Source organism: Polyodon spathula, chromosome 11, assembly GCF_017654505.1.
Source record: "Polyodon spathula isolate WHYD16114869_AA chromosome 11, ASM1765450v1, whole genome shotgun sequence".
NCBI classification, from domain to species: Eukaryota; Metazoa; Chordata; class Actinopteri; order Acipenseriformes; family Polyodontidae; genus Polyodon; species Polyodon spathula.
Window position 1 is genome coordinate 27,284,737 of NC_054544.1, and position 13,748 is coordinate 27,298,484.

Below are 13,748 nucleotides of genomic sequence, written 5' to 3' on the forward strand. Positions count from 1 at the left end.
TCTGTCTGCCTCACAAGACAGACAGACACACAGACACAGCACCCTGAGTGCCTGCACCAGTATATTCCAATCTGTTCTAGCAGTACATCTGAGATCCAACAAAAGACTGGCGCATCAGCACTGCAATATCACACTGATGAAACTTTTTTATAGTGAAGGTCTCTCACTGTCTCAGTTTGTGTATCGATATTCAGAGAGACAACCTGACAGGGTGCCTCCATATACCCCCATACTGTGGTGGGCTTAATATTTGTATATACATGCACTTGACAAGTTAACCAATATTTCAAAATGGTGTAACATACAAACACATAGATGGTCTCGATTTGCCTCCAGATCGTTACAAATAACTTCTGTTAAAGAAGGTTCTTGACAAGTCGACATATATATTCATAAGAAACATCAAGGCACAGAAGGAGAATAAACACTACTGTAGGCATTACACTGTACAGTGCAGAGGAAAACATTCCTCTCAAACCTATCGTTACACCGGAAAACCACCTGCAGCTTTCTGTGGTTGTATTAAATGAAAACACACGTTTAAACAAACCGCCAGGGGGCAGCGGTAATGTAAAACTTTAGCAGCCAGGTTCAAGGAATGAGAGAATGACAACGCCACTATATTCAAACCCCACGTGCTTTGGAATAGATTTATTTTAATGATTAAGAATAAATGATTCTGATATAACAAAGACGGTCGTAATTTATAAAAAAAACAGCGGTGTTGTAGAGTTTGAGACAATTGACAGTTTCTCATGATTTTATTGCGCGCACACTGTAGCCGGCTTGTCCCTGTTGCGACTCCGTCCATTCAGAGTGCTTTGCGTTTCCCAGAGTGCTCCGCGGCCCAGCTGCCAGTATCGAGTCGCTGAGAGGGACAGTGAGACTGCAAACATGGAAGAGGGCAAAAACAAAGAGAAAACTCAGCCCGAAAAGACCGAGGAGAATGGCCAGCAGCCGGCCAGCAAGGACAAAGATAAAAAGGAGAAGGAGAAGGAGAAGGAGGAACAGGAGCTGGTGAGGACGCGCTCTTCCTAACTTTAACGCGTTTTTATTAGCGAGAGCGGGGAGTTTGAGTTGAACAGGCTTCATATTATACCTGAGTCACTGTCGCTGACAACATGGTGGTGGAGGCGCAGGCCGGGCTAACTAAACGGTACAGCACTGTGCAGTACAATGTAACTGTTCGTGTGTTTACAGTACATACACTGACCCACGGGAGCTAGAGAGATACCGCCGGTTATATAAATAAAGAGAATTACGACAGACGATGTGTAGTGTGGCCGAGCATTCAAACCAAGCATACGTGGGTGACACGGAATAATATGAACTACAATAAGGATATTAAGATACTTAGTCATGACTTGCTACCAGTTTTAAACATTGTTGTTTTTGCTTAAACTTTTAAAGAAACAAGATGTTAAGTAAAAGTAATACACTGGTACGGTAACTAGACGTTACTATGTTGTCGTATTATTTAAAGTCAAGTGCATGTCTTTTGAAAACCGCTGTTGGTAGCTCAAGTATTGACCACACGCATGTATTATGCTAAGTAGTGTACCGGGCAGAAACCGTGTAGTGCCTGGAATTGAGTGACATGCTTGTTGTTGTTTACATGAACTTCAGTGATGGGCTCAGAAGGGATGGTTAGACCAAAGATATCTTTCTTAGACTAGCCAGCCCGGGGACCAGACTGCTGTTGACTGGTACACTTTAATGTTAGATATTATTTATATATTTTGTGTGGTTACATTTGTCACCCTATTAAATCAACAACAAAAACATGTTTATGAACAAATCTGAAGATGTTTATTATTTATCTCTTTGTATTTTAATATTTTGTTTTGGAAATATACATGCTGGGTCTTAAGTTTTGCAATACTGAAAGTTTTTTTTTTAGTTACATTTTTTCTCATTGTGGCTTTTTGCAGCAAGTTCCCTGGCATGCACACCACACATCTATTGCTTGTAAAACTCCCTTTCACTGTGAAGGATTATGTACTGTTCCTGCGAGTAATCTGCCACGTAAGCTGATGAAAACACCCAGTATTATAATGGACCAGGTGAAAAGGGGGACCCTATTTTTATGTGCTTGTAGGAGTATTGTAACTGTTTTTGTGTTCTTCCAGTCTGAAGAGGATAAACAGCTTCAGGAGGAGCTGGAGATGATGGTGGAAAGACTCAGTGTAAGTATTGATTCATTGAGGAGCCTGTGTAACAGTATGCATGTTTCCATATTTCTATGTTCACATGAAATGCATTCGAACAATGCATGTCCTCTAAGATATAGCAGTACTTGGGGTCTGACTTCAGTACTGTGAGTGGACATGATTTTATTATTTAGAGAAATGGCTTCCCTGTATTTACCACTTAAGACTTTGAATATTTGTTCTGATTTTCTCTTGTTAAAATTTAAAGTGGTACTTGCTTTTTCCTGACTTGTTCAGGATAGAGAGATGCAACACGCTTATAGATTTATCTGAGATAAATAAAACTGAAACCAGTCAGTTTAGCCCGTGATGAGAAGCATCCCCAATTACACACAAGGATGAAGGCCACTGCGTCCCGGTGCTCACCCCTTGTTTGTGTTCCCCCAGGAGGAGGACAGCTCTCTGTACCGCCCCGCTCTGGAGGAGCTCCGCCGGCTGATCCGCTCCTCCACCACCTCCATGACCTCCGTCCCCAAGCCACTCAAGTTCCTGCGGCCACACTACGCCAAGCTGAAGGAGATCTACGAGGGAATGGCCTCTGGGGACAACAAGGTGAGGCTCTGCTGGACATGCAGAACTTCAGCCTGTCTTCCTTGCAGTGCAGGACTTTCGAGGGCTCTCTAAGCACAAGCAGGTTTTTAATGTTTTTAAAACTGGATTTGTTGTACTTCTAGGTTTTTGAAAGGCTCAAGTTAAAGCTCAGTGAGACAGAGGAATATAATTGTTCCAGGCAGTTGTGTATTAATTATTTTTCTCTTTCTGCAGCATTTCTGTGCAGACGTTGTGTCTGTGCTGGCCATGACGATGAGCGGGGACAGAGAATGTCTGAAGTACAGGCTGTTGGGGTCCCAGGAGGAGCTAGCTTCGTGGGGACATGAATATGTCAGGTAGGAACACAGTCTGGGGCTTGGGTAGGGGCAAAGGTTGAGCATCTCAAACAGTCCACTGTTACAGGTTACATAGCCATATACATTCTAGAGTTTGATAGAGACTTCTGCTAAAGCAGCAAGTTCAGCTAGCTTAAGAACGGACAGTTGTCAATTTTTTGCTTTCTGGAGCTTTATAATAGGTGTAGTTTACGGTTTCAATGAATCTGTTTGTACGCCCGGTTCTAAATTGGCTTGTGCTTGCAGGCACCTGGCAGGGGAGGTGGCAAAGGAGTGGCAGGAGGTTGATGAGAGTGATAAGAGCCAGCAGGACACTCTGCTCAAGCTGGTGAAGGAAATCGTCCCGTACAACATGGGGCACAACGCGGAGCACGAGGCCTGCGACCTGCTCATGGAGATCGAGAGGCTGGACATGCTGGAGCTCTACATCGATGAGAACGCCTACTCCAAGGTCTGCCTCTACCTCACAAGGTAAAACTGCACTCATTATCCAGGGACAAGGCAGGGGGTGGGTAAAAAGCAAAGTGTTTTACTGAACATTTAACAATAAATGCTGCTTGAGGATCTTGTATTGGTTTTTAAATCTGTAGACACTTGATGAATTGTAAACCACTGTAATTGATAACAAACAACATACTGTAAAACTGTATATAAGTACTGAATCCAGTCTACATTAAAAATATATTGAATATTGATAACAGTTACTGTGTCTGGTTTACAGGTCATTGCACATTTATTTTGCTTGTATTGCATATATTCCAGTTGTTCTAAATGAAAGCATGCCTGAAACCCTGTCTGTTTTCCTGCATCCCTCCCGCCCTCTTAGCTGTGTGAGCTATGTCCCAGAGCCAGAGAACTCTGCCCTGCTGAAATGCGCCCTGAATATCTTCCGCAAGTTTAACCGCTATCCAGAGGCGCTGCGGCTGGCGTTGATGCTGAATGACATGGAGCTGGTGGAGAACATCTTCACCTCCTGTAAAGAAATGTGAGTAAGCTCAAGGGTTGTCAGTTGCATTTTCAGAGTCTGTTGTGTTGTCAGATTTCTGCAGACTGCACGTTAAGAAAAAACAAGAAAAAATTCTAAGTCTGCTATCTCTCCTCCCCCACTGTGTTCTCCAGAGTTACTCAGAAGCAGATGGCGTACATGCTGGGCCGGCACGGCGTGTTCCTGGAGCTCAATGAGGACGTGGAGGACTATGAGGACCTGACAGAAATCATGTCCAATGTCCAGTTGAACAGCAACTTCCTTGCCCTGGCCAGAGAGGTCCGTTTGCTGCCCTACTGAGTACAAAAAGTATAAAAGATACACTAACCACCTGACTAGACCACACCGATTCCCTGCAACTAAAGGACTGATTTATCTTTTATGCCAAATAATTATCCAGATTTGTGTTGATGATAATTCTCCATTCTGTGTTCATTTAGTCACTTGTTAAAGGTGACCTTTGCATTGTCATGTGAAATATCTGTCTTCTCTTTCAAGTTGGACATCATGGAGCCCAAAGTGCCAGATGACATCTACAAAACGCATTTAGAAAACAACAGTAAGTTAGACTTCAGCTCTCTGGTTCCTCAGAAGAAAACCTTGTTATTTTACCTGTGCTAAGTTGTACAATCTGTATAACATCATAGTTTAATTTAAAGATTTAAACCAGAAACTTTAAATTGGTACTAAAATAAAGCTACAACCAAGAGCACAATCTTCTGCATTAGAAAGTAACAAGTGATACTGAAGTTAGTTTTCTCCCCAGTGGATAGTTGGTTGGTGCCCCGCTAGTAGCGCTGTGTCCCCTGACCCTGTCTCTGTCTCTGCAGGGTTCGGGGGGAGTGGATCGCAGGTGGACTCTGCCCGGATGAACCTGGCCTCCTCCTTTGTCAATGGCTTTGTGAACGCAGCCTTCGGGCAGGACAAACTGCTGACAGACGATGGGAATAAGTGGCTCTACAAGAACAAAGAACACGGTAAGACAGGCAGAGGAGTCCCAGGGCGTGCCTTTCCTGTAGGTGTAGTTGTGCAACCCTAGGGCTGTTTAATCACGACACTGATGTCTATAGGGCTTTTAGTGAGACATGCCAAAAGTCAATTTTTGTTTTTGTTATTTGGTACTTTTTAAAAGCTTCTTCAAGGATATCGATTCCATTATATACACACACTTATTTTTAAAATCGCAGAGCAAAATATGTTTTAAATACAAACTTTCTCATTGTCAGCTGCTTTGGAATTTGGGAAGGCTGACCTCTCTCAGTATTCATGCATGTAAATGTTTTTGTGTTTGTGTGCGAGTCCGGATGCCAGCTGTGCTAGTGAATGCTGCTAATTCACTGGTGTGCTGCTGTGTTTCTGTATTGCAGTGCTAGTGAATGCTGCTAATTCACTGGTGTTCTACTGTGTTTCTGTATTTCAGTGCTAGTGAATGCTGCTAATTCACTGGTGTGCTGCTGTGTTTCTGTATTGCAGTGCTAGTGAATGCTGCTAATTAACTGGTGTGCTGCTGTGTTCCTGTATTGCAGGGATGATGAGTGCTGCTGCTTCACTGGGAATGATCCTGCTCTGGGATGTTGACGGAGGGCTGACACAGATAGACAAGTACCTGTATTCATCAGAGGACTACATCAAGGTGAGCCAGGTTAACTGTGGCAGACAGTGAAGGCCCAGTTCAATTAGGTGCCTGGCTCAAAATATTGAGTTTCATTACCTGTTACATACACCAGTTTACATCCAGGAATGCAGATTAGTGAAATGGCAACGTAAACAAATTATTTGTAGGCTGTTTGTCTATTTAATCAACACAAAATTGACATGATTGAATTATCTTTGGAAAACAAAATACAAAATCCTCTAACTGGAAGGTAACTGGGTTCAATATTTCCATCATCGTTGTAATATATTCTTGGAAGTTGCAGATTGTGTAATACTCAGCTGCTCTGGGTACCTGGAAGGCCTCTGATTAAAGTCACCTGTTGTGTGTTTGTTTCCACACAGCACAGGGCAGCTGGCAGGGCTCACAGCAGTGGGTGATATATTGCAGTCTCAGCACAGGGCAGCTGGCAGGGATCACGGCAGTGGGTAATATATTGCAGTCCCAGCACAGGGCAGCTGGCAGGGTTCACTGCAGTGGGTGATATATTGCAGTCTCAGCACAGGGCAGCTGGCAGGGATCACTGCAGTGGGTAATATATTGCAGTCTCAGCACAGCACAGCTGGCAGGGTTCACAGCAGTGGGTGATATATTGCAGTCTCAGCACAGGGCAGCTGGCAGGGATCACAGCAGTGGGTGATATATTGCAGTCTGAGCACAGCGCAGCTGGCAGGGTTCACAGCAGTGGGTGATATATTGCAGTTTCAGCACAGGGCAGCTGGCAGGGCTCACAGCAGTGGGTGATATATTGCAATCTCAGCACAGGGCAGCTGGCAGGGCTCACAGCAGTGAGTGATATATTGCAATCTCAGCACAGGGCAGCTGGCAGGGCTCACAGCAGTGGGTGATATATTGCAGTCTGAGCACAGCGCAGCTGGCAGGGTTCACTATTGCAGTTTCATGAGTCTCAGTACCTCTCTCTACAGTCTGGTGCTCTGCTGGCCTGCGGGATTGTGAACTCCGGAGTGAGGAACGAGTGCGACCCGGCTCTGGCACTGCTTTCAGACTATGTGCTGCACAACAGCAATATCATGAGGATTGGTGCTATCTTTGGGTATATCAAGTGTCTATGTCTTTCTTCATGCAGCTGCAGCCTGGGGAAGTTCCTGTTTGCTTACTGTGATGTGTGTTTAGACTGACACAAATATGTACCAAATAAAGACTTAAACATGCATTTAGCATTGATATATTAGAACACATATACATGTAGTACGTATTGTTAAATTAACTTGCTTTTATTTAACCAATGTATACACTTGGTTTAACACAATTTAGCCATTAGTATGTCACATTCAAGTCGTTTTTAAGCTGGGTTAACCTGTTGGGTTTGTTCTCTCTCTCTCCCTCTCCAGACTGGGACTGGCCTACGCAGGGTCCAATAGAGAAGACGTTTTATCTCTGCTGCTGCCAGTGATGGGAGACTCCAAATCCAGCATGGAGGTAAGCACAGGCTTGCATTCAGTGTCCAAATAGCTGCTTTTGCATGTATCTAAGCAGGGATGGAAATAAGATTCCCATTACATAGCAGTTCGATCCGTTCCTGGTTTTACATATCTGAACTCAGTAAAGCTCTCTGTTACTCACAGGTTACAACATTTCTGCCTCTTCAAACTATTTGTCATTCCAGCTGAGCATCTTTGGAATTTCAAGTGTTGTGTGGAGCGCATGTCCTCTTGGACACCAGCTGGTTAACATTGTCTTTCCCCTTGTCCTCCCTCTAGGAGCATGTCCTCTTGGACAGCGGCTGGTTAACATTGTCTCTCCCCTTGTCCTCCTCTTGCTCTCCGTCTAGGTGGTTGGTGTGACTGCGCTGGCCTGTGGTATGATTGCTGTGGGTTCCTGTAACGGTGACGTGACCTCCACCATCGTACAGACCCTCATGGAGAAGTCTGAGCAGGAGCTGAAAGACACCTACGCCAGGTGGCTTCCTCTCGGACTGGGGCTCAGCCACCTGGGTAAGGAGAGACTCTATGCACTCTGGCACCGTGTGCATGCGCTAGCGTAAACAAAACTAGCTGACATACCAATTCATCAACGCATGACCAAGTGCACTGTTGCGATTCAAGTCTGTGCGTCTTCCTGTTTGCCTGATTAGGGGTGATCAGAATGTGAAAACCCATAAAACATTTGTGATATTATATGCTGCCGAGCTTCTTTGTGTGTTATTTATGACATACTTGCAAACTCAAACGCAGGTAGCAGTTGACTAGCGGTTGTTGTGTGTGTTTGGCTTGAAGTCTTCTACCTGGTTTAGGCAAAGTGAAAGTCCACTCGTGTCTGTTCTAAAAGGAGGAGCTGTACAGTAGTGGCAGTTGGTGCTGTGGATGACTGTGGCTCTTGGATCTTTTTTTTTCAGGTAAAGGAGAGGCGATTGAAACCACGCTGGCGGCACTGCAGGTGGTCCCAGAACCCTTCCGCAGCTTTGCCAACACACTGGTGGATATCTGTGCCTACGCAGGTCGGTACCTTGACTTGCATGCTGTTCTATGCTAAGCAGACGAGGTTTTCAATCAATATAGATTAAAGTGTGAATAATATTGCATACAAGATAAATTAACAATTCTTTTCTGGGTCTGGGTGAGAAATGTTCTTAGTTTTCAATTTCCACCTTTCACCTGAAGAAGAGGCTTGTGTCGTCTCTTAGGCTGGTGTATGTAATTATTTGAATGGAAATTGCTGTGTATTACCTGCACTTCCTTGGTAGTGGCCATGCTGGGATCTCTAGTCCCTGCTAACCCCTGTATACATGCTCTGTCCTCAGGTTCAGGCAATGTGCTGAAAGTCCAGCAGCTGCTCCACATCTGCAGCGAGCACTACGAAGCCAAGGAGAAGGAGGATGACAAGGACAAAAAGGACAAGAAAGACAAAGAGAAAAAGGAGAGCTCTGCAGACATGGGCTCCCACCAGGTACAGACGGGCTTGCTAGGCTGTAGCCCTTAATTGTGAAACTACTACTGCCAATAATACCCGCAGCCATTTAAGTACTGTAATCTGATGAGAAGCAGCTGCAGCGAGGAAAGAGAATGAGTCTAATTGATGGTAACTGAATGATTGCTATCCTTGACTGCCCCCTCTGTCTCTCCTGTAGGGTGTCGCAGTGTTGGGCATCGCTCTGATTGCAATGGGTGAGGAAATCGGCGCGGAGATGGCTCTGCGAACGTTCGGGCACCTGGTCAGTGTTTCTTTACTCCGTACAAGTCTAGTGTTTGTGTTTGGGTAGAGTGCGAATTGTTTTTTGTGCTGCAGCACCTCTGTATTGAGCTCTTTCTGTACCAGGTCTGTTTCAGTGCATTGAGTATTTGAACAAAGGGAGGAATCATTCGCTTCTACTGTAATTAGTTCCCAGAAGTGAAGCAGAGCTGCAGGGGGAGACCTTGGGCTCTGCAGGAAGTTATGCTAATGCATCAGTTGGTTTGATGTTTAATTGCACACTAAAAACCATTGGAAGGATGACAGTCCTGGCTGAATCCTGGTGAAAAATTACCTCCTACCTGTTATCTCTCAATAAGAGTTTTTTTCTTCTTTTAGTTTTTTTAATAAACATCTACATTCATAGTTTTTACACTGATACTCTTTAGCTATACAGTTCCTGAAACACACACACGGAAGTTATGTTGCTCCAGGTTCCTCACTCTCCTCTCTCTCTCTCTCTCTCTGTCTGTTCAGCTGCGGTATGGAGAGCCCACCCTTCGCAGAGCCGTCCCCCTGGCTCTCGCTCTCATCTCCGTCTCGAACCCGCGCCTCAACATCCTGGACACGCTCAGCAAGTTCTCCCATGATGCTGACCCCGAAGTCTCCTACAACTCCATCTTCGCCATGGGCATGGTGGGCAGCGGTGAGTCCAGCAAAAAACACTTCCTGAACCAGATCTGCTTCAGTGTCTGCTATTTGCACAAAGGGGGGAATCAAGTCACTTGCGTCTCCTGCAGTTTGTTCTCAGAAGTTAAGCAGAGCTGCAGGAAAATCTCTGAATTCACTCATTTACTTGCATAGAATAATGGGTTCCTGCTGAGGCCCCAAATTTCAAAGTAAATATAGAGTGGCTCTCAAAAGTATTCACCCCCTTGGACTTTTCCACATTGTATTGTATAACAACATGGAATCAAAATGGATTTAATTAGGAGTTTCTGCCACTGATCAACACAAAAAAGTCCATAATGTCAAAGTGCAAAATAAAATCAACAAATTGTTCTAAATTAATTACAAGTACAAACCAGAAAATAATTGATTGCATAAGTGTTCACCCTCTTGAGTCAATATTTGGTAGAGGCACCTTTGGCAGCAATTACAGCCATGAGTCTATTTGGATGAGTCTCTACCAGCTTTGCACATCTGGACACTGCAATTTTTGCCCACTCTTAATTACAAAATTGCTCAAGCTCCATCAAGTTGGATGGGGACCTTTGGTGAACAGCAATTTTCAACTCTTTCAACATATTCTCAATTGGATTGAGGTTAAGGCTTTGTGGCTTTGGCTGTATGTTTGGGGTCATTGCCCTGCTGGAAGATCAATCTTCTCCCAAGTCCCAGGTCTCTTCCAGACTTCATCAGGTTTTCCTCCAGGATTTCTCTGTACTTTGCTGCATCCATTTTGCCCTGTATCTTCACAAGCTTTCCAGGCCCTGATGCAGAGAAGCATCCCCATAGCATGATGCTGCCTCCACCATGCTTCACGGTAGGGATGGTGTTCTCAGGATGATGTGTGGTGTTAGGCTTGCGCCAAACATAGCGCTTAGTGATGAGGCCAAAAAGCTCTATTTTGGTCTCATCAGACCATAGAATCTTCCATTTGGTATCAGTCTCCCACATGCCTTCTGGCAAACACTAGCCGAGATTTGATGTGAGTTTTTTTCAGCAATGGCTTTCATTTTGCCACTCTCCCATAAAGGCCAGTTTTATAAAGCACCCAGGCTATTGTTGCCGTATGCACAATGTCTCCCAGCTCAGCCGTGGAAGACTGTAACTCCTTTAGAGTTGCTATAGGCCTCTTAGTGGCCTCCCTGACTAGTGTCCTTCTCGCTCGGATACTCAGTTTTTGAGGACGGCCTGTTCTAGACAGATTCACAGTTGTGCCATATTCTCTCCATTTCTTAATAATGGACTTTACTGTGCTCCGGGGGATATTCAGTGCCTTGGAAATGTTCTTATATCCTACCCCTGATTGGTGCTTTTGAAGAACCTTATTCCGGATTTTCTTTGAATATTCCTTCATCTTCATGATGTAGTTTTTGTTAGGAAATGTACTAACCAACTGTGGGATCTCCCAGAGACAGGTGTATTTAACCTGAAATCATGTGAAACACCTTAGTTGCACACAGGTGAACGCCACTCAACTTATTATGTGACTTCTAAAGGCAATTGGTTGCACCAAAGCTTATTTAGTTGTGTCATAGCAAAGGGGGTGAATACTTATGCAATCAATTATTTTCTGTTTTATATTTGTAATTAGTTTAGAACAATTTGTAGATTTTATTTTTCACTTGTACATTAAATCCAATTTGATTCCATGTTGTAACAATAAAATGTGGAAAAGTCCAAGGTTGGGTGAATACTTTTGAGAGCCACTGTATATATGCAAGGTATTACTCAGCTAAAAACAATAATAAACGTGATTTACTGTAGTTGTATTGTTATAGAAAAAAAGTATAAAAATAAGTAACATTCTTGTATTTTTCATTTGCAGGAACAAATAATGCCCGTCTGGCAGCCATGCTGAGACAGTTAGCACAGTATCATGCCAAGGACCCCAATAATCTCTTCATGGTTAGACTGGCACAGGTGAGCCCCTACATCACCTTCTGTCATATCAGTGATGGCTCATGGAATGCAGGCAGAGAGCCCAGTTTACTGGACCCTAAAGATAATATTACATAAAAAGGCACCGGTGTGCACATAATGTGTAACATGGTGTAAAGTGTGAGATCTTGCAATCATGGACCTGTGTCTGTATAAACCCCTAAGAGTAGAGGACTTCAGTTGGTTTTAACCTGGCTTGTGTCCTCCTCTGTGTGTTTGTGTCGGTTTGCAGGCTTTGTTTTGTGATCAGGTTCTGTGTTTGTGTTGGTTTGCAGGCTTTGTTTTGTGCTCAGGCTCTGTGTGTTTGTGTTGGTTTGCAGGGTCTGACGCACCTGGGGAAGGGAACGCTGACACTCTGCCCCTACCACAGCGACAGGCAGCTGATGAGCCAGGTAGCTGTAGCTGGACTGCTTACTGTCCTTGTCTCCTTCCTCGACGTCAAGAACAGTGAGTGCTTTCATTGATTGAGGGTTCATAACCAGCCTGTACATGACCACATCTATACGGTACCACTGCACATGTGGGATTGGTTGCTCATTAAAAGCCTTTTTAAACTTTTTTTTAATCTATCCCAGTACTGTTGTGTGTAAGTGGGGGGTTGTGGATTGATTTGATGACTTGTCTCTCTGTTTGTCTTTTCTCAGTAATCCTTGGAAAGTCGCACTACGTCCTGTATGGGCTGGTGGCAGCTATGCAGCCCCGTATGCTAGTCACATTCGACGAGGAGCTGCGGCCTCTTCCAGTGTCTGTGAGAGTGGGACAGGTGAGGGGGAGGGGGGAGTGGGGAGTGAAGCTATTGATTCTGTAGCTGTTATTCCACACTCTGCTCAAGTACCCTTTACTGGATTAAATCATGCATTCATTAATTTTTTTAATATAGCACCTCCCGGAACCATGATGCCACACCTCTTGTAATATTATTTAACAATCCAGCACTGTAGACTCCGGCAATAATGTATGAAAATCAATGTATAAGTGAAATAGTGAATATCACTACAAAATGCCAACCAGAAGCCAAACTTTAAAATATATATATATATATATATATATATATATATATATATATATATATATATATATATATATATATATATATTACACATATATATATATATAGTATAGTTTAGTTTTATTTGCAGTACTAGAATTGTCAAGTTGTACACCTTCAATGAAAATGGTATGGCTTTATTGTTGTGTGTTGAAGACTCACTGCCTGTCCTCCTTCCCTCCCTTGTAGGCTGTAGATGTTGTGGGCCAGGCTGGTAAACCCAAGGCCATCACAGGATTCCAGACCCACACCACGCCAGTGTTGCTGGCGCACGGAGAGCGGGCAGAGCTCGCCACTGAGGAGTACCTGCCTGTCACGCCCATCCTGGAGGGTTTTGTCATTCTGCGCAAGAACCCCAACTACGATGCCTGAGCCCCACCCCAACACACCTTTTACAGTGTGTGAACTCTCTGCCTCCCCATTCAGGGAGGGCATAACAACACCGTTATCTCAGTAACCAACAATAAACAAGCAATGTGCTACCACATGCAAAAAAACAAAAAATCGAATAATCAAAAAAAATGTGACTCTCTGCCAGGCGTTGCTGAGGTTGGTTTGTTATTTGTTTTTTGTAATAAGGCCGTGAAATACCTACATGAGTGTTGTTTTTGTTACAGTACTGTACAAGGTTATTAAATAAAATTATTTCTGGTCCACAGGAGTTGCCCGGTGTCCCAGTATATGTGTACAGTATGTATGGGGTGAGCTTTGGCTTGTGCCCATACTTTCTCTACATTTTCTTGTAGGGCTGGATGCTTGTTTTAATATTTATCTGAAGCCTGCCACACTTGCATATGGCAAACCACTTATTGAATTGCTTTGGAAATTGGTGGGGTATGAAACACACACAGTTCTTGATTTGGTATAACAAAGTATTCGCCTTGGGTAAAGGTGAGTATTAGGAAGACATCATTCTAGTTCATATATGAAATCAACCTGCTTTTTTGTTTTTTAAGAAAACTTTGGCTGGACATTTGCTTGTGAGCTATAGCCCTCTTTCCTTTTGGCAGAGGTTTGTGAGAAGGTGGTACCATTAATACTGTACAGTTTAAGGGTGAGAGTGGTGCTATTCTTATGATATACAGTCTCAAAGTTTGAGTACATGTTTACAAAGGTTGCCCCCCTGCAGTATAGTGTTTACGTTGCATTTCACAGCCATGCTAATGCT

The 13,748-nt window shown here is 43.8% G+C and overlaps 1 protein-coding gene across 1 annotated transcript; it reads left to right on the forward strand.

Moving 5' to 3' along the window:
- Positions 1-845: 845 nt before the first annotated feature.
- On the forward strand, positions 846-13,204 carry LOC121323237 (26S proteasome non-ATPase regulatory subunit 2). The gene is made up of 21 exons (XM_041264171.1): positions 846-1,017; positions 2,130-2,186; positions 2,598-2,762; positions 2,976-3,097; positions 3,344-3,568; positions 3,924-4,082; positions 4,217-4,361; positions 4,581-4,641; positions 4,913-5,059; positions 5,609-5,715; positions 6,663-6,790; positions 7,089-7,176; positions 7,529-7,691; positions 8,093-8,194; positions 8,498-8,643; positions 8,825-8,908; positions 9,403-9,571; positions 11,420-11,514; positions 11,853-11,979; positions 12,177-12,295; positions 12,770-13,204. Exons 1-21 carry the CDS (start codon positions 895-897, stop codon positions 12,950-12,952), a joined length of 2,715 nt encoding a protein of 904 aa, XP_041120105.1. The 5' UTR covers positions 846-894; the 3' UTR covers positions 12,953-13,204.
- Positions 13,205-13,748: the final 544 nt, after the last annotated feature.